The sequence below is a fragment of the Diceros bicornis genome, chromosome 11 (genome assembly GCF_020826845.1).
Source record: "Diceros bicornis minor isolate mBicDic1 chromosome 11, mDicBic1.mat.cur, whole genome shotgun sequence".
Lineage (NCBI taxonomy): Eukaryota > Metazoa > Chordata > Mammalia > Perissodactyla > Rhinocerotidae > Diceros > Diceros bicornis.
In genome coordinates, this window is record NC_080750.1 from 5,846,492 (window position 1) to 5,869,483 (window position 22,992).

The 22,992-nt window shown below is 37.9% G+C and overlaps 1 protein-coding gene and 1 long non-coding RNA gene across 3 annotated transcripts in view; one reads left to right on the forward strand and one right to left on the reverse strand.

The window, feature by feature from the left end:
- The window catches only part of ENPEP (glutamyl aminopeptidase), a 78,923-nt gene extending 72,739 nt beyond the window's left edge, over positions 1-6,184 (forward strand). For both annotated transcript variants that reach the window (XM_058549905.1, XM_058549907.1), the window contains 2 exons: positions 4,826-4,904; positions 5,928-6,184. In XM_058549905.1, the coding sequence (XP_058405888.1) occupies positions 4,826-4,904; positions 5,928-6,080 (232 nt within the window). In that variant the 3' untranslated portion in view covers positions 6,081-6,184. The remainder of the gene's footprint in view (positions 1-4,825; positions 4,905-5,927) is intronic.
- LOC131411256 (uncharacterized) overlaps positions 1-22,992 on the reverse strand; it is an 81,193-nt gene that overhangs the window by 25,706 nt on the left and 32,495 nt on the right. The window lies entirely within an intron of this gene.

Genomic DNA, 22,992 nt, shown 5'->3' on the forward strand with positions numbered 1-22,992 from the left:
ATTGCAGTCTCTATTAAATCTATTCATTGTTAGTTCCCAAATATATCCTTTAACTTTTAGTCACTAAGAACATAACAGAAGAAGTATATTACAAAAATTACAGAAGGTCACTGAGAAACATTGTTTCTTGCCTGTAATTAGCAGACTTTTTTTGAATCTATAGAATACCATTTTAGCAACTTAGCATGATTTCCTTTTTTTTTTTTAATTTTTATTTTCTTTTATTTATTTATTTTTTTTGAGGAAGATCAGCCCTGAGCTAACATCCATGCTAATCCTTCTCTTTTTGCTGAGGAAGACTGGCTCTGAGCTAACATCTATTGCCAATCTTCCTCCTTTTTTTTTCCCAAAGCCCCAGCAGGTAGTTGTATGTCATAGCTGCACATCCTTCTAGTTGCTGTATGTGGGACGCTGCCGCAGCATGGCCGGAGAAGTGGTGCGTCGGTTTGCACCCGGATCCGAACCCGGGCCGCCAGTAGCGGAGCTCGCGCACTTAACCGCTAAGCCACAGGGCTGGCCCTGATTTCCTTTTTTGAATTCTCATTTTCTTATTACAAAATAGACATATACTGTTTTGCACAAAATGCAGATAAGCAAAAATAAGGATAAAAAGTCACTCAGAATCCTACAACCTAGAAATAACTCCTATTGTCACACTACTGTTTTTCCCTGAGTTATTTTTCTGTTTATTTATTTATTTACAGAAAGGGAACCTTATTATACATTTGGTTTTATAATCTGCTTTTTTTTTTTCACATCACCTTATGTTGTGGATGTCTTTTCATGACATTGAGTGTACTTCTTCAATATTATTTTTCATGCTCACAGTGTGTAGATGCATCTTAGTTTATTTAGGCAATCTCCATCTGTTGGATAATAGAATTGTTCCAAACTTTCCACTATAAATATAATGTGTTGATGAACATCTTTGAAACTGAATCTCTTTGTTCTTTTTAATGTCCTTGACAATTTCCTTAGGATACAAATAATACTAGAAGTAATACTGCTGTGTTAAAGGATGTGTTCATTATTAGAGTTTCTGATAAATGTTACAGAATTGCCATCCAGAAAAAATTTCACTAATAACTTTGTCTATTTTTCTAACCCTTGCCAATACTAAGTGTTGTCAATTTTTTTTTTTTTGTGAGGAAGATCAGCCCTGAGCCAGCATCCATGCCAATCCTCCTCTTTTTGCTGAGGAAGACTGGCCCTGAGCTAACATCTATTGCCAATCCTCCTCCTTTTTTTTTCTCTTTTTCTCCCCAAAGCCCCAGTAGATAGTTGTATGTCATAGTTGCACATCCTTCTAGTTGCTGTATGTGGGATGCCGCCTCAGCATGGCCGGACAAGCGGTGAGTGTGTGCGTGCCCAGGATCTGAAACCCGGGCCGCCAGCGGCAGAGCACGTGCACTTAACTGCTAAGCCATGGGGCCGGCCCCAGTGTTGTCAATTTAAAATATCCTTGTTAATTCAATAGATGAAACCTAATATCTCATTTTAAATTAAAAGTCTTCCATCCAGTAAATACTGTGGCGCATCTACTAGGTGGTAGGCACTATTCTTGGCATTGAAGATACAGCAATAGGGAGTAGATCTGGTTCTCCGTTCTCATGGAGCTTAGAGTCTAGTGACGGAGATCAATATTAAGTAAAGAATCACACAAATACATGTATACTTAAAGCTGTAATAACTACCAATAGAAGAGGTGCAGGGCACAATGAAAGAGTGTAGAGGGGAAACTGACCAAGTCAAGAGAAGTTGGGAGTAAAGGCTTCCTCTAAGGAAGTGGTGGCTGAGCTGAGTTCTGAAGGAAGGGTAGGTATCAACTAGCTGAACAAGAAGTAAAGCATTCCTGGTTGAATGGCTACTACCAGAAAAGTGGAAAGATAAGAGTCCAGCTTTGCAGGATCACTTAAGATTTGAGCTTTTGTTCTAAGAGCCACGGTAAGTCACTAAAGCGTTTTAAGTAAGAAAGTGAAAGGATCGATTTTACTTGGGAAAGAAAGCTCTTGTGGTAAGATAAAGCACAGACCTAGCTGGGGGCCAGAGAAATTTTGGGAAAAGCAGTTAGAGAGCTACTGCAGTCATCCCAGCAGAGGAGAGCGGTGGACTGGACACTGGACGTGAGGGTGAAGAGGGAGAGATAACGACAACATTTAGAATTTGGTGGAACATCAGAAACGGGAGACGAAAGTGAGGTGACAAGAATGATGCCTAGGTCTCTAGAAAAGATAAAGTTTGCAGAAGGAGAACAATGAGTTCAATTTGCCATATATGACGCCTCTGAGTCTCTTCTGAGATGAAATGGAGATTATTTCGAGGAGGTTATAGTCCCTTGTCAAATGCTACTTAAGGTTTGAGTAAATCAAAGACTAAAAAACACCCATTAGATTTATTGGTGTAAAAGCTACTGGCAACTCTAGAAATTCACTAGAGTGATGGGGGCAAAACCCCAATTGAAGCAAATCAATAAATGAGCCAGTGATGAGGAGAGGGAGATAAGAAATGTAGAGAAATCCCTTGAAAAGTTTGACTATGAATGGGGAAGTGAGAGAAAGGATATTAAGAGAGAAATGCCAGATCAAGGAGAAGATTTTTTTCTTTTTTTATATGCAAGATATTTTTAATATGTTTAGTATATTTAAAAGCTGATGAGAAAGGTCCACTGAAGAATGAGAGGTTTAACATGAAAGACAGAAAAAAAGATTTTTTTAAAAATAAAGTTTTTAAGAAAGTGAGGAGAAATGGGAATCAAAGCACAGGTGACAGGAGGAAAATAAGTCTGTGTTAGTAAGCTAAAAGATGTAGGCGGTACCATGTGTTTTCTCTGCGAATTAGAAGGCGAGGTCATCTTTGTGGGGAGGAAGGGAAGAGGGAGAGTGTTTGGCATAGAGTTTCTGGATGAGCACAAGCTATGACCATAGGAGTCGGTGGCTGAGGAGGAGGGGAGAAGATATACGGGAAATGAGGGGGTCAAGAAACTAAAGGAGCTAAGACGTTCTATTGGTCATCCATGTGGACCTTGAAATCACAGCTTGGAGTAGAGAGGAAGACTCGGAGTCAGGTGCCAAAGTGTACCATGAATAAGATAAGGGGGAATAACCAGAAGGAACAGAGGTTTTTAGAAAGTGGAGGAAGAAGGATCTGGAAGCAGCAATGGGGAGTGTGAGCCCATTTACTCCATTTCTGACCTGGTGCTACAAAGCAGGTGGGAAAATAAACATTTTCCAAATGAGAAGTAGTATTCCTTGTAAGGGGACATAGTTCGAGAGGGCTGGGTGGAAGGGTTCGAGAAGCTGGAGAGATCTAGGAGGCTCAGTCAGAGACAAGGAAGTACACACATTCCCGGGACAGAATTGAGAATAGATGCCTCAGAAGCTTACATTTGGGGTAATGACTGAGGATATTAAGGAAGAAAGGACATAGTGGATTTAAATTCAGTGTTGTCTGTGATTAGAGTGAGCATGGGACCTAGCACACTAAAGATCATGGTTAATTATTAGAATATTGCCTCTTTTTCCCATTGGTATCTTTTCTCTTTATATTTCTTTTGCAATCTCCTGATTCATTCTTTGCTAATTTCACATTGGCATATTTCTCCCTTTTACCAATTTATAAGGGTTCTTTATATAGTGAAAATATTTGTTCTTTATTAAAACTAAATAATAAAATTTGATTTTTAATTTTATGGCAGTTTGTTTTCTAGTATAAAACTTTTTAAAATGTGCATGCAGCAAACTTTATCAATTTTTATCTTCATGGTTTCTGCTTTTGTTGTGTGGTAATTTTTAAACATAAAATTTCTCCTCCTGCTTGTTTATTACTTCTTTATATATCGATTTGTTTTCTTTTATCCCTCCCCAACATTCCAACAATTCAAGTGTTAGACCTAATTTTTGTGTTTATCGTGCGCTGTGATTAGTTGTGATGAGATTTTTACCTGTATCACCATCATTTGCAGTAGGATCTGTAAGGAAATTTCTGAGTCTTGCTCTTTAAGAGAGAAAGTGCAAAAGGGGCAGGAATAGAATAGCATCTCTAAAAGCCTATCTTTGCACTTAGCTGCAAATGTCTTTGCTTAGCAAGGCTGATATAGATCATAACCCAAATATGCAAGTAGCTAATAAGGCTGTTTAAAAGAGGAAAAAATAGCCTATATGCAAATTTCTGTCCCTATAGGAAGATGCATAGTTAGAATATTAGTTAGGATAAAGGGGGCCGAGCTGCTCTCCTGTAACACAGACACAGAAACGCACCAGCATAATGGACAAAAGTACTATTTCTCACGCACGTTAGGCTCCTGAGAGGAGCATTCCAGGTTGTCAGGGTGGTTCTGCTCCATGAGGCCTAGGACTCCATCATTGCATCTGTGCGGTTGAAGTTTGTAGGAAGGGAGACAAAAACAAGGAGTCGACGGCGAGCAATTTCCCTTCACTCACGGGAGGAGGCGGAAGTTGACCCTAGCGCCTCTGCTCCCGTCCGTGGATGCCAGCGGGGCCCCACCTGCACCCAGCCGTGGGGGAGGCTGGGAAACGCAGTCTCCAGCTGGGTTCTCATGTGTGCAGGAAGGAAGGAGAACAGATGTGGGGAATACAACAAGCATCTACTGCAGCGGGGAAAATGGTGTGAAACTTAGAAAAAGTGCAGAATTTACTAAGAATTTCTCCTGAAGAGAATTATTTTAAATTGAATGTTTTTGTTTACAGTGTTTTGCTTACTTTGAAAATTACTTTTTAGAAAACCCACAAAATAAAAAGGAAAGATTTGTGTCTAGACAAAAGATGTAAAGTTCTGGGTACTTATACTCCCCTCAACTTCTCTTCAGATTCACAATCACTGACAGAACCCTTGGCCGGATCGTCACCATAGCAGAGCCATTCAACACTGAACTACAGCTCTGGGAGGTATGAAGATAAACTTCTCTACATTTGTCTAGAGAGAAACAGAATTAAACTTTTTTAGAAAAGCAGAAATGGTATTTTCTCTATTCAGATCACAGAAGACAAGGAGAAAAAAGTAATTCTTATATCTAATTAAAGGTGTACCTATTTTTTTCTAAACTGAAAAAAAAAATCAACTAACCAAGAAACAAACAAAGTTTAAAATCTGAGAAAGGTGAGGCCTTGGGATGCTCAAAAGTCTCCATGAGACCCCTCAGTACCTAAGCAGTGTCCCCCTCTCCTGGTAAATGTAACCCTGGAATAAGCTCGCCAAGATTTGATTCCTTTCAGAATTTATAGTTTTGGTATTTCAAAACTAAACCCAAATCTTTCAGGTTTCAAATATCTCAATTCCCAGGGGAGAAAAATGTCCATTAATGTGGACAAATAGAGATTATATGAAGTTTCAATATCTGTGTATTAGATATCAGAATGCTAACATTCCTCTGTGTTGAGAAAAAAAATAATTCTTATTTTTGTAAATAGCAAATGATATAATGATTGAGTTTTGAGGAGGGTTTTGGAGGAAAGAGGGACGATAGAACAAATTTTAACAGAGATTTCTTTATGAGTCCATAATAAGTGAACTGAAAGTATATTAAAATACTCGAGACTCCTGGAGTTAAAGGCTAAGAAAAGTCATCATTCCACCGACCAGATTTTGCTGGGAACACCCTGGGGAATGCACAGAAAATAGAGAAACGAGCAGAAGCAGAAATGGGCATGCCAGCCACTAGCTCGTGGCCCTCCTGCCACAATGTGTCAGAGCCTCAAGGCTTGACGTGCCGCCAGGCGTCCAGAGCCCTGGGTAATAATCGCTAATCTGAGGGATGGGCTCAATCGAAACGATGCACCAAGAGATGTATCTCAATGCTGTGTAGTGATACTGCATTTCCTGGGAAGAAGGAAACAAATTCAGTTTGAAAATGAAATTCTTGAGGAATTATTGGGCTTAAAACGACTTTCTCATTTCCTTCTCTTCTATAGATGGAGAGCTTCTTCAACAGATATCCAGAAGCTGGAGCAGGAGAAACGCCCAGGGAGCAAGTGCTGGAAACAGTCAAAAACAATATCGAGTGGCTAAAACAAAATAGAGACAGCATAAGACAATGGTTTCTTGATTTAACTAGGAATGATTAATGTGTTCAAACATCATCTTTTAATTTTGTGAATCCATTGTTTCTCCTGTTAAGCATTTGGTGGCCTGATTTACAGGCACTAGGGAGGAAGCCTTATACGTAGACACTGCTTTTGCTAAGTATTGTGTTTCCTTATACGACTTGCAAAGCTTTAAAACTATTCCTCTTTGTTTATGAAGGAAGATACTAATAGAGTAGTTAATGTACTCAGGGATTTCTTCTAAGTGTACTTCATAGAACATTCTTTACAAACTGAAGAGAAGTTAATAGCCATTTTAATGTCTTTAAATATCAAACTTTGTATCTGAAATCTGTGAAAATAGAACAATTTGGTCTTAGCTTTACATTTTTAGTACCAAAGAAACACCACTTAATCTTCTCTCTTGATTGATTTTTAAAGTTTAAATACCAGTACTTCAGGAACCAATCTTACCATCTTAATCTTTATTTTATTATTCAGAATTACAGAGATCTAATATCGTTTTATTCACATATGTCTTACTCCTTTAAATCTTACCAAAGTAACCTGGGCTTAAATTTTACTCAAGGATTATATGAATTAACCAAAGAAATGGCTGACTGTTGCTTTTGCTCTTATAAAATCAACAAGAGAACTCTCCTCTTCTTTTAAAAATAAATCTGAACGATTACTTGAAAAAAATATATTGTTTCCCAGTGTCACTTTACTCTTGAATAATAATGACTGCAGTGTTCCCCAAATAATTGAGCATGACACAAATATGATTCAAAAACCCAGCCTTTTTCATGCTTGGTACTCTCTCATCTTGCTCCATTCCCTACAAAGCTCCTTCAAATATGCTATGAAATTAGAGGGAAGATAGTGCTTAACTCTCCTCCATGTATTTTAAAGGAAAAGGGCCAAATAATTGGAAACTGGTCAGGAAAGAGAGAAGGCTGATTATTCCATAAAACTAAATGGAATTAGAATTTAGCTTTGACCTCACCTAGCAATCTAAGTGTGAAATGAGGAAACCCACGGATGTCTCCAGCATGACTGCATATCTGAGGATCTGTCTTCTTACACAGAACTTTTATGTATAAACCCTTAGATCCTAATCCACACAAAATAGCACTGATCAAATTTATATTCGTGACTTGATTAAAGACATCAATTTTGTAGAAACTGGTGGCAAGAACATGTTTAATATGGATCTTGATGCCTAGCAGATCCACAGTGTAAGTCCAATAGGCAGAAAAGATGGTAAATTACTCTGTTCCAATCTGCTCTATCTAGAAAATCTAAATTTATTTGGAACCTTCAGAAGCATAAGAAAATTTGAGATTGGCTTGATGATAATGGAAGCACATGGGAACAACTGAAATCTTAGTTTTGACTTTATTTACACAATAATGTGCCCTAGTCAAGTACTCTCAAACTTTATAAACTTTCCTAGTGCTGTTTCTTAATTATAACTTCTCAATCCACACAGGTAAACTGGCAAATTCAAATGGAGACTGGGAAAAAAATAGTAATAAAAAAGAAGAAATTTCCTGGGGCTGGCCCAGTGGTGTAGTGGTTAAGTTTGCTTGCTCCCCTTTGGCGGCCTGGGGTTTGTGGGTTCGGATCCCGGGTGCACACAAAGCACCACTTATCAAGCCATGCTGTGGCGGCGTCCCATATAAAGTAGAGGAAGACAAGCACGGATGTTAGCCCAGGGCCAATCTTCTTCAGCAAAAAGAGGAGGATTGGCAACAGATGTTAGCTCAGGGCTAATCTTCCTCACAAAAAAAAAAAGAAGAAGAAATTTCCAGACCAAAACTTTAAAAATATTATTTTAAATTACTTCAGAAGAAAAAGCATATTAACACCATAAATCACTAGGAAAACCCCACTATCCTCATGGGGATTAACACCCTAACATCAGGTCAACCACAATCAAAACCAGCCCTCGAAATCTCTGTATTGTTTCAAGTGGACAAATAAGGAAGTGAGATGGTTTATCCTTCTGCTTTCTGTAATAAATAAATTTTTAAAAGAAAAATATGTTTGAGGAGGCCTACAAGTCATCCTGTTTCATTCCATGTCTTTCTGTTTCATGCCATTTTAAGCACTAAAACTGAGAATTAATTGCATAGTTCTCTTTACCCCACATGAAAAAGAGCTGTGCACACTTTGTCATATAACTCCACTAGCCCATCAGGCCCTTCTCAAACAGTATCTGATTTTTAAAAGGCTAATGACCAATAGATAGGTCTATGCCAAGAAGAGTTTACCACTGTGCTTGCTTGGTCTTGTCACAATTTTCACAGGGGAAAAAAAATTAGTATCTTGTTTCCAAAGTTAAACCACAGCAACAGCATCAAAGAATTAACTGGAAGAAATGATCAGCAAGGTCGTGTAGTAAGAAGCAGGGCCGGTATCACTGCCTTCCCTCTAGGCATCCTGTATTCCAGATCATTGCTATACACCCACATAAACATAAACTAGGCATTTAGATAATAAACCATGAACTTAACACTGACAGGAGAGGAAGGTCTGAGAAGCAGAGACACAGCTGGGTTGAAGGGAACAGTATTCCTGCAGTTTACTCTCCATGTTGGTGAAGTTAGGCCAGAAATAGATAAATACAAGGTGGAAGCAGAAAGCTAGAACAGTAATTCTCAAAGGGGTTTGGGGGTAAGGAAGGAACAGAAGGAAGGGGAGTAGAATTACCAATGGAACTTCCCAAAACATTGCTAAATAATAATAATAACAGCAAACACTTTTTTTTTTTTTACCAAGCACTGTTTTAAACACTAGCACTTCACATACATTAATTTCTATATTTAAACTTTACAAAAGCCCCAAGAAGCAGGTACTGTTATTATCCCTAATTTACAGATGGAGAAACTGAAACACAGAAGTTACAGAACTGGCCCGAGGCCATAATAATATTATCCAGCACCAGCCAGGATTTGAACCCACGCTGTTTTATCACCAGAATCTATGTTCCTAACCACTATGCTAGAGTAGAAACATATGCTTTAAAATTGGAGTGACCTGGATTTGAATTTCAACTACTTGATAGTTGAGTGCCCTTAATCTCACTGTTGTTCAGTTTCCTCATCTATAAAGTGAAGATAAAAATAATTACTACTGCAATGTGTTGTTGTAAGGATTAAATGCAAAAATGCATGTAAAAGATGCATGCATGGGAAATAGTAATTACTCAATAAACATTAGCTGCTATTATTGTTACTATAATGATATCTCCCCCTCCCCACTTAAGATGCTAGTTTGGAGAATATAATAAACAGGTTCAGGAATAACCAAAACTAAGCAGCTGAAGGCACTAAGCATAAGCAATGTGTCAGGCTACTTTATTGTTCAGAAATAGTCACTGCCCCTCCCTGGGAGAGAATTCCATTATTTCACCCCATTGAAGTTGAGCATGGGTATATGAGGGAAAGTGAGGTATGTCGATTTCAGGCAGAATTGTCCAGAGCCAGCCCATGGTTGGTCATGGTCTCCATTCTTCTTTTGCCATTAGATCCAGCAGTTTTCCGGATTGAGACTGCTCTATTAGCCTGAAGTCCAGAATGAAAACAACATGGAACAGAACTTAGCCAGCACACAGTGCACATACATTGTGAGTGAGAAATACTCTTTGTTATTGTAAATCACCGGGATTTTTGAGGTTGTCTGTTACCTCAGCATAATCTAGCCCAAACTAACTAGACACCAAATTAACATGGTCTCTACCATAGTTATTTATTTCCTGTTCTTTCTCCTCCTCTGTCTTCTATCAGGGGTTAACAAACTTCTGCCTGCCTATTTTTGTAAGCCTTGCAAGCTAAAAATAGTTTTTACATTTTTAAATGGTTGAAAAAATCAAAAGAAGAATAATAGTTCATGCCATGTGAAAATTATATGAAATTCAAATGTCAACGTCCTTAAATAAACTTTTATTGGAACACAGCCACACACATTCATTTGTGTATTGATTACGGCTGCTCTCCTGCTACAAGAGCAGCACTGAATGGTTGCAAGAGAGATCTTATGGCCCACAAAGCCCACAATATTTACCATCTGGGTCCTTTACAGAAAAAGTTTGCTTACCTCTGCTGGGTCTCATCTTTACTCCTTCCCTCCTTTTGCATTCAATTTCTTTCCCTTTTTCTCGCTTCTTCTTCTATACTCTACCTCATGGTTTCTTGACCTCAGCACTATTGACTTGGGGGGCCTGTTAATACTTCATTGTGGAGGGCGACCCTGCACATGGTGGAATGGTTAGCAGCATCCCTGGCCTCTATCCTCTAGTTGCCAGTAGAACCTTCCCCAACCAAAAATGTCTCCAGACGTTGCTAAATGTCCTCTGGGAGGCCAAATGGCCCCAGTTGAGAATCAGTGCCTCAACTGAGAATCACTTAAACTTGTGAATAGATGCTGCAGGCATTACTCAGCCACCCTACTGATGAGTGAGGAGGATGCTGCTGACTTAAAGCAATCCTGCCTGAGGTTATAGAAACTGAAGAATCATTGAGAGCGAAAAGAAGCTTGGGAAAGGAATGATAATGAGGAGAACACCGGATAAGGTCTTCCTTCCTTCCTTCCTTGCTTCACTCATTTATTTGAATAACTAATATTTACAAGGCATCTGTTATATGACGAGCCTTGTTTTAGGTACTGGTTGTCTTAGATTCAGGAGTGGATTTAGAAGACAATTGGAAGAAAAATTGAATCAGAGAGGTAACGGAGTAGGATGAGACCAAAGGGACAAGGAGAATGTGGGAAGGCATTGACTAACTTCAGCAATTGACAATATTTTGACCTGATATTCCACTCAAGAGCCCTTAAATATTCATATTAGTCACACACATAAATAAAATGTTTATGACTTCATGGCAATTTAGATCGTCTGATTTAAAGATGTGCTAGATATTGTCTACTGTCACTGGGCCACCATTTCCATCATCTACCATGTCCCTATCCTCCTGTATGGCCGGGCTGGGATGCTAAAAACTGCACTCCCCAAGTTTCCACATGATTTAGGTTTTGCCAACAATATGCACTTGTATGAGATTTGGAAGGAAAAGAGAGAAAGATTATAAGAGAACACTTCCTTTCCAGGACAATGCTGGGGAAAGCCATTTCCAGGGTAGGCGTGAGTTATCAGCCTCTGAATTCCATGTCCTTGTGTATTTACCATGTCTGTGGTGCAGGGAAGCTCCAACTTGACATTAGCAGTTTTCTGACTTCTGGATGATGATAGCGGTTTCTGACCTCTGGTTCAGAAAGGCAGTGATATGCGACCTTGAAACCAGAAGCTTGGCACTGACCCTCTAACTTCTATTTCTCCAGCTCTTTTAATGATGTGTAAGTGCCTAATTCCCTGAACTAAATCCTTTTCTGCTTAGAATATCTAGAGTATTTCCTGAACTGACCCCTGAATGATACAAAGTGGAACTGCCTATTTTGTTTTGGTTTATATTTTCATTTTACCCACTGTTCCTTTCCTGCCCATTGACCTTAGTATATAGAAAGCTGCAAGCTGGTCCTTTGCTTGGAACAGATTCATGGACTGGATTGACCCTCACAGACTCTACTCTGCCTTGGACAATTTTTAGAGTATGGGAGAAATTATGATAGGTAGCATTTGGAACACATTATTCCCTGAGGCAAAGGAAAAAGAGCTGGAGCAGAGTGTTTCCCTTTTGTGCTGGGATACGTAGGCACAACAGAATGCACCACTGATAAACCATCAAAGTTCACTTCCCCAGTTGCTCAAACGTTATATGTCGAGTTACCAAACGATTGAGTAATTCCACTCCTAAGAATACACCCAAGAGGTTGAAAATATATGTCCACACTAAAACTTATATACGTATGTTCATAGAATCATTATTCATAATAACCAAAAAGTGGAAATAACCCAAATGTCCATCAACCGATGAATGGATACACAAAAGATGGTATAGCCATACAACGGAATATTTTTTGGCCATAAAAAGGAATGAAGTGATGATACTACTTTAACATGGATGAACCTTGAAAATATTATGCTAAGTGAAAGAAGCTAGTCACAAAAGGCCACACATAATTCTATTTATATGAAACGTCCTGAATAGGCAAATCTAGAGAGACACAAAGTAGGTAAGTGGTTGTCAGGGTTCAGGAAGAGGATATGGGAAATGACTGTTAATGCTTTCTTTTTGAGGTGATGAAAATGTTCTAATATTAGGTAATGGTGACGGTTGCACAACTCTGTGAATACTCTAAAAATCACCAAATTGTAATACCTTAAAAAGATGAATTTTGCGGTAAATGAATTATATCTCAATAAAGCTATTATTAAAAAAAAGTTGCCTTCCCCCTTTGGAGCCTCACTAAACTAACTCACAGAGCAGTACTGGCTCATGAGGAAGCCTCATGTCCTCTGAATGGATAGAGACGATTTTCCTTCTGCCAAAGTACAGAAGTTTGTCTCCTTAAAATTGTTTCTACTTCCAATTTCAAGAATTTCCATTATTAATTCCGAAAGATCTTTACATTTTCATTCAAAGACGAAGCTGGTTGTTAACCTGCATTTTTCATCATCAGGACTCCACGTGATCTTGATAGCACTAAATATCACAGTGCCTCCTTCCCCCACCTCCCACCGTCCCACTGTAGTACCCCATCCCCACGATCACAGTGGTAAGCTCGGGAGTGACCACTTGACCCAAGCAGAGTGAATTATTGTATTCTGGGGTTGTGATATGCAGATTTTAGAGAAAAGAAGTCCTCCTTCTGTTGGGGTTGTTACACTAGGAGATTCCTGGGGCTGTTTTCTCCACATGGAGGGAAGCCACGCAGAAATAAGCAGAGCTAAAAGAGTAAGGATCCAGAGCACTGACCACATTATTTGAGCTCCTGAATCTAGCTGCCTGTATACAGACATTCCCTCATAGGCTCATTGAAATACAGGAGCCTATAAATCTTCTCTACATTTAAACTAGTTTAAATTGAAATTCTCTCACTTTCAATGAAAACTCCAATACAATGCTCCTTCACATTATCCCAAGAAACAAATTATATAACTAGGGGAGAATGTCACGGAAAATAAATTTTTAAAGCTAATAGGAAGGGTGAACAATTGTTACTGGATGGAAGAAAGGAAGGAAAACATTATGGAAGAAAGGGAAAAAGAAAAAAGGGAAGAATGAAGGGAGAGAAGGACAGAGGAAGGGAGCATTTAGTTGAAAAGAAAGGGAAGATAAGACAATTGTCATAAATATCATCACATATGGAAGGAATCTTCTGTTTTCCAATATTCCTGTAGAGAAAAAAGGCGAATTCTTTTTCTCCATTTGAAAACTAAGAGAGAGAAAAATTAAATAATAGCCCTCGTAACTGAGACCAATGTTGTATTAATTATCATTAAAACAAAGGCAATCAATCATTGAACTTCCAGAGCCACATGAAAAACAAGTAAAAGAACTCCTCTCCCCCAACAAATAAATTGAGCATAGACACTGAGGGGAGAAGCTAAACTACATGAAGAAAAAAAAAATTTTAATGAAGCAGGATCTAGCACAGAGCCTAAAAGATATTGGTTTGTGAATTTAACCATGTGAATTTAACCATAATATAATAAGACTATTATATTATGTATTTTAAAATGCCTAGAGAGAATTTTAACTTTTATGAAGGTATCAATTTAATTTTTTTAAAAAATTTTATAGTATGTTACTTTATGAGAAAAAAAAAGATTGTCAACTGCAAAGCCTCATTCTGTATCCTTGAATCCTCACTATTCTGTAATGATACACACTTGTCTATTACAAGAATATGATCTGATGATCTAAGGAGGGATAAGGTCCAGAAGAGGAGATGAGGGCAACATAGTTTTTAGGGAATACTCATAACTCTTTTCTTATTTTTTGTACATGTAACTTACATAGTCAGTGTTTCTCTCAAGCAAAAAGTTGCTCTCTTTATTTTCTCAATCTAATACTTCCTTTCTTACTTCAAAAATGACAATCATTAAAAGAGAATGCCCCTAGCAGACACGTATGGGACACTGCACCCAACAACAGTTTGATACACGTTCTTCTAAAGTGCACAGGCAACATTCTTCAGGATTGACCATATGTTAGGCCAGAAAACAAGCTTCAATAAATGTAAAGGAATTGAAATTATACAAAGTGTTCTCCAACCATAACAGAATTACATTAGAAATCAAAAACAAAACTAAATTTGGGAAATTCATAAGAATGCAGATATTGAAGAACACACTCCTAAATAACGAATGGATCAAAGGAGAAAGCAAAAGAGAAATTATAAAATACCTTGAGATGAATGAAAGCAAAAACACAACACACCAAATTTAAAATATGCAGCAAAAGCTGTTCTTGGAGGGAAATTCATAGCTCTGAACATCTATATTAAAAAGAAGAAAGCTCTCAAATCCATAATCTAAGCTTTCACCCTGGGAAACTAGAAAAAGAAGACCAAACTAAACCCAGAGAACCTAGAGGAAAGGAAATAGTAAAGTTTAGAGTAGAAGTAAACGAAATAGAGAAGAGAAAAATAATAGAAGTCAATGAAACCAAAAATTGGTTCTCTGAAAAGAACAACAAAATTGACAAACTTTTATTAAAAAAAAGTGAGAAGACAAATTATCAAAATCAAGAATGAAAGAGGGGACATCACTATCAATCTTACAGAGGTAAAAATGATTATAAGAGAACACTATGCACAAATGTATGCCAACAAATTAAATAACTTAGATGAAATGAAAAAATTCCTGGAAAAACACAAACTATCAAACTGACTCAAGAAGAAATAGACAATCTGAATAGACTTTTAACAAGTAAAGAGATTGATTTAGTAATAAAAAAAACCTTCCACCAAGAAAAGCCCAGGACCAAATGGCTTCCTTAGTAAATTCTACCAAACATTTAAGGAAAAATTAGCACCAATCCTTCACAAACTCTTGCAAAAAATATAAGAGGAGGGAACATTTCTCAGTTTATTCTATGAGGTCATTATTATTTTCTGCTACCAAAACCAGGCAAAGACATTAAATGAAAAAAAAAACAAAACAAAACTACAGACCAATATCCCTTTTGAATATAGACACAAAGATCCTCAATAAAATACAAGCAAACCAAATCCAGCAACACAGAAAAAAGATTAAAGACCATGACCAAGTGCCAAGTGGAATTTATCCAAGAATGCAAGGTTATTTTGACATTCGAAAATCAATGTAATATATTATATTAACAGAATAAGAACAAAAACCACATGATCATCCCCTTGGATGCAGAAGAAGCATTTAACAAAATCCAACACCTTTTCACGACAAAACGTTCAACAAGCTAGGAATAAAAGGGAACTTATCCTGATAAAGGGAATCTGTGAAACACCCACAGCTAGCATCATACTTATAGGTAAAAGACTGAATACTTTCCCCCTAACATCAGGAACAGGACAAGGATGTTCTCTCTTGCCAATTTCCTTAACATTGCGCTGGAGACTCTAGCGGGGACAATTAGATAAGAAAAAGAAATGAAAGGCAGCCAGATTGGAAAGGGAAAAGTAAAATGATCTCCATTATCAGATGATATAATCTTATATATAGAAAATCCTAAGGAATACACACACACACTATTAGAACTACTAACTGAGTTCAGCAAGATTGCAGGATATAAGATCAATATACAAAAATCGATTGTAGTTTTATACACTAGCAATGAAAAATCTGAAAATGAAGTGAAAATCAATTCCAGTCCAAGACCATCTAAAAAAATAAAGTTACTTAGGAGTAAATTTAATAAAAGAACTCTAAGACTTGTACACTTAAAACTACAAAACATTGTTGAAAAAAATTAAAGCTCCAAATAAATGGAAAGACATCTCAGATTCATAGATTGGAAGAGTTAATATTCCTAAAATGGCAATGCTCCCCAAATTGATCTATAGATTCAACATTATCTCTATGGAATCCCAGCTTGCCTTTTTGCAGAAATTGACAACCTGATCATAAAATTCATATGGAAATGCCAGGGGCACAGTATAGCCAAAAGAATCTTCAAAAATAAGAACAAAGTTGGAGAACTCATGTTTCTCAATTTTAAAATTTACTACTCAGCTAGAGTAATCAATAAAATGTGGTACTGTCATAAGGCTAGAAACATAGGTCAATGGGATAGAATTAAGAGTCCAGTAATAAACCCTTAAATCTATGTCATTTGATTTTCGACAAGGGTATCAAGACAATTCAAAAGGGAAAAATAGTCTTTTCAATAAATGATGCTGGGATAACTGGATATCTACATGCAAAAAAAATGAAGTTGGACCCCTTGCTTACACTGTATACAAAAATTAACTCAAAATGAATCACAGATCTAAGAGCAAAAACTACAAAACTCCTACAAGAAAACATAGTAGTAAGTCTTTGTGACCTTGGATTAGGCAATGATTTCTTAGATGTAACACCATAAGCACAAACAACAAAAGAAAAAATAGATAAACTAGACTACATAAAAATTAATGTGCTGCAAATGATACTATCAAGAAAATGAATAGAAAACACACAGAATAGGAGAAAATATTTGCAAATCATATATCTGTTTAGGGACTGGTATGCAGAATTTATAAAGAACTCTTACAACTCAATAATAAAAAGACAAGGCAATTGAAAAATGGGCAAAAGATTTGAATAGACATTTCTAGAAAGATATACAAATATCCAATAAGCATATGAAAAGATGCTCTATATTATTAGCCAGTAGTGAAATGCAAATTAAAACCATGATGCGATACTACTTCACACCAACTAGGATAGCAATAATAAAAAAGACAGACAGTAACAACTGTTGGCAAGGCTACGGAGAAATTGGAACCTTCGTATGTTACTGGTGGGAATATAAAATGGAGCAGCTGCTTTCGAAAACAGTTTGGCAGTTTTTCAAAATATTAGACATAGAGTTATTATATGACCCAGCAATTTTATTCCTAGGTATATATCCAAGAGAAATAAAACAATATACCCATGCCAAAACTTGTACACAAATGTTCATAGCAGCATTATTCATAATAGTCAAAAAATGGAAACAACTGAAATGATGGATTAAAAAATATGGTATACCCATATAATGGAATATTATTGAAAAGGAATAAAGTTCTGATACATGCTACAGCACAGATGAATCTTGAAAATTATTTAATTGCACACTTTAAACAGATGAATTTTATGGTATGTGAAACGTCTCAATAAATTTGTTTTAAAAAATCAACCAGAAGTTGAAAAATAGAGAGAGAGAGAAAGAATGCCCCCAAATCCAAATAAAGAGATGTCATTTTTCACCTGTCACATCAACTGAAATCAAGGAGACTGGTAAAATCCACTGTTGATGAGGGGATGGGGAAATGGCCCTCTCATCACTACTGTTAGCAGTGTGGATTGGAAGAGTCTTCTGAATGGGAATTTGGCAACATACGTTACAATTTTAAATATGGTTTTCTTTTGACCCGGCAATATAATTTCTAGAGATTTATTCTGTAGATCCAGCACAAAGACATTTACACAGCATACAAGGATGAAAGGATTTTCATTGCATAGCTCCTGAAAGTTAAAAAGCCTATGCCAGTCACTGAACTTGTTAAATAAATTATGATGTTCCCATACACTGGAATAAGACACCAGCATGCACACCCATCTGCTCTACTTTCTCTTCTACTATGGGTGAGCTCCTAGCTGAGGCCAATGCACTAGGTCCCATCTTTATTCAACTTCACAAAGCATTGCACTAGTAAGTCTACATTCTCTCTTACATCATCAGTGTTTCCTTCTCTACTGAATTCTTTGTATCAGTGGAGAATCATGTTGTTATTTCCTCAAAAGTAAAAAACAAAAAAAAAACCCAACAATCTATTGACCCCATTTCTCTTTCCAGATCTCTCCTTCTATCTACTGCAAAAAGAGTTGTCTATGCTAGCCATTTTAGAGGAGAATTTAGCAGAAACTATCAGATTTTAAATGGGTGTGCCATTAGCCTTAGCAATTCCACTATTAGGGATCTCTTTTAGATAAATCCTTACACATGTGTACCTAGAGGTATTCATTTATTCATTCAACCAATATTATAGAGCGTTTGTGAATTCCAGGATCTGTGCTAGAAACTGGTAGTTTCTTTTATCAGAGAATAAAAGACAAAAACATAACCTCAAGAATTCTGGTGATCTTTGGGTTATTTCAGAGATGGTAGAGCAGCAAGTTTCCTTCTTAAAGTTTTCCAGGATATTGATGCATGTGCCATGAGTTCCTAGGAAACTTCTCTGCAGGAAGCCTTCCTTTTCTTCCTCCCCAAACCAAACAGACAAAGAATTGTCTAGCTCAACTAAAATTTCTCCCTTGAGCTCATTATAATCACGTTTTCATCCCCACTATACCACTAAACCTGCGCTTGTTGAGGTCATCTTGCTAAATTCAATAGTCAATTTTCAAAAATCCTACAGAAAGCCAAAATAATAGTGTCCAAGTATACAGCTAATTGATATGTGGTTTAATCTAAAGTTAAATTTTAGAATATCTAGGCAAATTAAATGGATTATATCCTTCAGATTATCTCTCAAAGGGTATAGGGGCACATATGTATGGTGATGGATGGAAACTAGACTTTTAGTGGTGAACACGATGCACTCTATACAGAAGTTGAAATATAATGATGTACACCTGAAATTTATATAATGTTATAAACCAATGTGACCTCAATAAAATTAAAAAAATACTATTTCCAACTGAATTTTGATATTTTATCAAAATAGTAGTGAGTTTGAGTACAAATTTTCTTTCTTGCTACTTTAATAGTTAGATAAACTGAGGGAAATGCTGACATATTCTTATAAAAGTTGAGAAGAAGCTGTCTCAATACAAGTCTACTCTAAAAGTAGAACCATTTTGCAAAGGTAAGATTTTCCCAGATAGATAATTTTGCATCTATCTACATTAACACATAGGCTCATTGTTCAGCTTCCTAAACGACAGGACGCAGAGCACGGCTGCAGCTGTTGTAGCCTGTAAAAGATTTTAATAAAATAGTGCCAAGCTTCCTCCTCAGCCATCTCCCCTTGGGGGAAGAAAGTAAAACAACTCTTGATAAAGTATCATAAAATCTATAACTTTAATCAATATATCTTTGTAATTAACACTTCAAGATAAACTGAAGATGTATCATAATTGGAAAGATCTATGTCAACACTATAACAATGCTTATCTGTGCATGGTATAACTGATTCTTATCCAAGGAATTAAACGTCTAGGTCTAAGGATCAATAAAAGCTCAAGTAAATGTATGCTCTTCCTACAAGATTTATTCACAACATGATAATAAAGAGAATTCATGTTCTGCTTTTTCAGAAAAGTTCAGACTCGAGGTTTATCAAGAAGGACACGATAAAAATTTTAGACAAAGTGCCTGGTAAAGTAACAGATGCATAATTTGAGGTAAGTAAAGGGCGGTGCTTTTTTTTTTTTCTTTCAAATATAAAGTGATAGACTACACTCTGGATCCAGCTAGGACTCGTCAACGACTGTACATGAAGTATTAGAGTTTAGCTTAGACTTTTAAATCAAATGTGCGGTCATAAAATGAGAATGGAAGAGAGCAACACGGGATCTACGACATTTAGAGCGGCGGTCTCGGTTTGTAAAGCTGAAGAGAGTCCCAGTGGTGAACTGGGATCTGATCTTCTAACCTCAGGCACCAAATTCACTGCATGGAGCTGTGCCCCAGAATCTACTCTAAATCCTGGTTCTGACTGCCATGCTTAGATTTTCTCACGTGGATATTTTTATTTTCATAGTTCATGTTGGTATTGGCAGGAGAAGGTCCTTTATTTTGAGGCAATAAGGGATAGGATTAAGTATACAAGACTCGCAGTGGACACTGATTTCACATGATGCCTCACAGATATGGCCATAGCTCTAGTTGTGCCTTGTTTTTGTTAACTCTTTTTCAAACCAGACAATGTCAAGAACAGGAAATTATTTATATTAGCCCAAGGGTGGAACTATCCACAAAGTTCACCAATTATGGTGATCTTTGGGTTATTTCAGAGATGGTAGAGGAGAAAGATTCTGTCTTAAAGTTTTCCAGGATATTGATGCAAGTGACATGAGTTCCTAGGAAACTTCTCGGGCAGGAAGCCTTCCTTTTCTTCCTCCCCAAATGTTAGAGCTGAATTTATTCCCGACTCCTAATGCGTCCTTCAATGTGGAGTCACGTTTCAACAGAGCGAAAGTACTGGCCTTTCCCTGCCCCTGACTCACTTCTCCCTTCATTTTTAGGAGCAGGAACTGAGCATACATGGTCAATCCTCACTTCTTTTCTCTTCCAGAAATCTACCTGTTGAGAAAGCGGATGTTCTGATCTGCTTTCAGCAATAAAGAAAACTCAGCAATAAAGGGTCCCTGTGGGGTAGGGGAAGTGGGATGAAGGTACTCAGGAGTCTGTGACAGAGTGGTGAGTCTAATACTTTGGGTTCATTACCATTACTGCACACCTAAGCTATGTCCTCCAACCTAGTCTTTATCTGTAGTAACTCCCCATTTATCTCTCAGTTGGCTGAGAATTCAGCTAGGGGAAACAAGGCACATAAATTATTAATGCACTGAAACTCAGCACCCATCTGGAGTCCCCCCCAGGGCTGCACAAAGCTATATTTGTTCAGCCACATCAGTTAACTGATGTACTATGTGGGGTTTTTAGATAAAGGCAGGATTGTTTGACCAGGATTATTTAGAAATATTCCTAATTTTGTCTCTGAAGATACATCTTTAAATGTATATTGTTAAATAAAAATAAATTGTTAGCTTTCAATTGATTTTAATAACAGAAGTTGGCCTTAAACAGTAATTTGAAGAGTTGGCAAAGTCCTAACAGAATTAGACCTTAAACTTTATCTAGAAGGATGAGTAACATATAGCTAGAGAGACACAACAATAGGGGAAAAGAGGCTGGATATTTTAATAGACAATATATAGGAGAGAGGGAGGGGCTAGGATTACAAGGCAGGCTCACAATGGTGAAAGGCAAATCTGAACTGATGTAGGAGGGCCCAGAACGTGTGGAGTCTTGAGAGTTACCTGAGGCCTTTTTCCTATAGGCAATTAAGGAACTTGTTGAGAGCTTAGTTAAGCTGCTCCATGGTGTCGCCGCTTCAGCAACATTTTGTTTGGCCAGGCGGCCTGCAGGGACCTTAAACCGACACAGCAGATGTAAGTTGCTGATGTGACTTCCCCAACAGCCCTGTGATCATCGGTCTCCCTCGCTCCCGAGACTTTCCCCTTGTGTGTTGCTTAGATAAGACCCCGTGGAGTTTACCAAAACCCCATTCTTTTTGGTTTGAATTGACCAATCCGGCCTTAGCCTGGGAACCCCAGAGCACTCCACCTGTGGACCCTAATAAAGCACATGCCCCAGGTCCTATCTCTCTCTCTGCCTGCACCCTGCCTTGACCTCCCCGTATGGCCCCTGCAAATGTGCCATGTACCTCCTCCAGGACCTGTGAGTAACGAACTTCTCTATTTCAGTTTCTTTTGTCGTCTCTTGTTGAACCGCAACTCACCATCCACCATCCCGTGCTCCACTTAACGTGTCAATTTAACAAAGTCATAACAGAACCACTAAAAATTTCTGAATAGAGAAATAATATACTGAAAATAATTAGAAATATTAATATGACTTTTTTTTTTTTTTGGTGAGGAAGATTAGCCCTGCGCTAACATCTGTTGCCAATCCTCCTCTTTTTGCTGAGGAAGATTGGCCCTGAGCTAACATCTGTGCCCATCTTCCTCCACTTTATATGTGGGATGCCTGCCACAGCGTGGCTTGATGATTGGTGTGTAGGTCCATGCCGGGATCGGAACCTGCAAACCCTGGGCCACGGAAGTGGATCGTGCAAACTTAACCACTATGCCACCAGGCCAGCCCCAATATGATTTTTTTTAAATGCCAGCTAGACAGAAGTAGCAAGAGAATCGAGTACAGTTAAGCAGGAAGTCTGAAGTGATGAGAGCCTTAACGGACTTCCTTCTTTCCATGCATCACCAGGTCTATTTAAAGTCAAACCTATGAATAGTCTCCACTTGGTCACCTACTATTCACTCCTCATCCACCACAATATGATTTCTAAAATGGTTCTTGCTAGAGGAGCATCGACCTATTAATCACTAAGTCAATGGGCATTTTTTCACCTCTTATCTTATATGAACAATTGTTAACAACCAAGATAACTGATCATTCCTCCTGTATTAGTTTGCTAAAGCTGCCATAACAAAGTACTACAAACTGGGTGGCTTAAACAACAGATATTTATTGTCTCACAGTCCTAGAGGCTGGAAGTCTGAAATCGAGGTGTTGGCAGGGCTGTTTGCTTCTGAGGGCTGTGGAGGAAGGATCTGTTCCAGCCTCTCTCCTTGGCTGAGATAGCTGTCTTCATGTTCACACGGTGCTCTCCCTGTACACGTGTCTCTGTGTCCAAATTTCTCTTTTTTATAAGGACACCACTCACATTGGGCTAGGGCCCACCCTAATAACCTCACTTCAACTTGATTACCTCTGTAAAGGCCCTACCTCCGAATAAGGTCACATTCTGAAGTGCTGGGGGTTAGGACTTAAATATATGAATGAGTGGGGCCACAATTCAACCCTTAACACACTCCTTCTTGAAGTTTTTCTCTCCTGGCTTCCATAGGGCTCTCTCTCTCTCTCTCATACATCTCTTATCACTCATTCTCATTCTCTTTTTCTGGTTTCTTTTCCTCCACTCACCCCTTAAATGTTGGTGTTTCCCAGGATTTCGCGCTCCTTCCTTCTGGTTTTAGTCCGTGCTGCCCCTAGGGGTCCACGCCTGCATGGCTTTCACTGTCCTGTGTACAGGGTGCCTCAGAAAGCTGTATCTGAAGTCCAATCTCTTGCCTGCG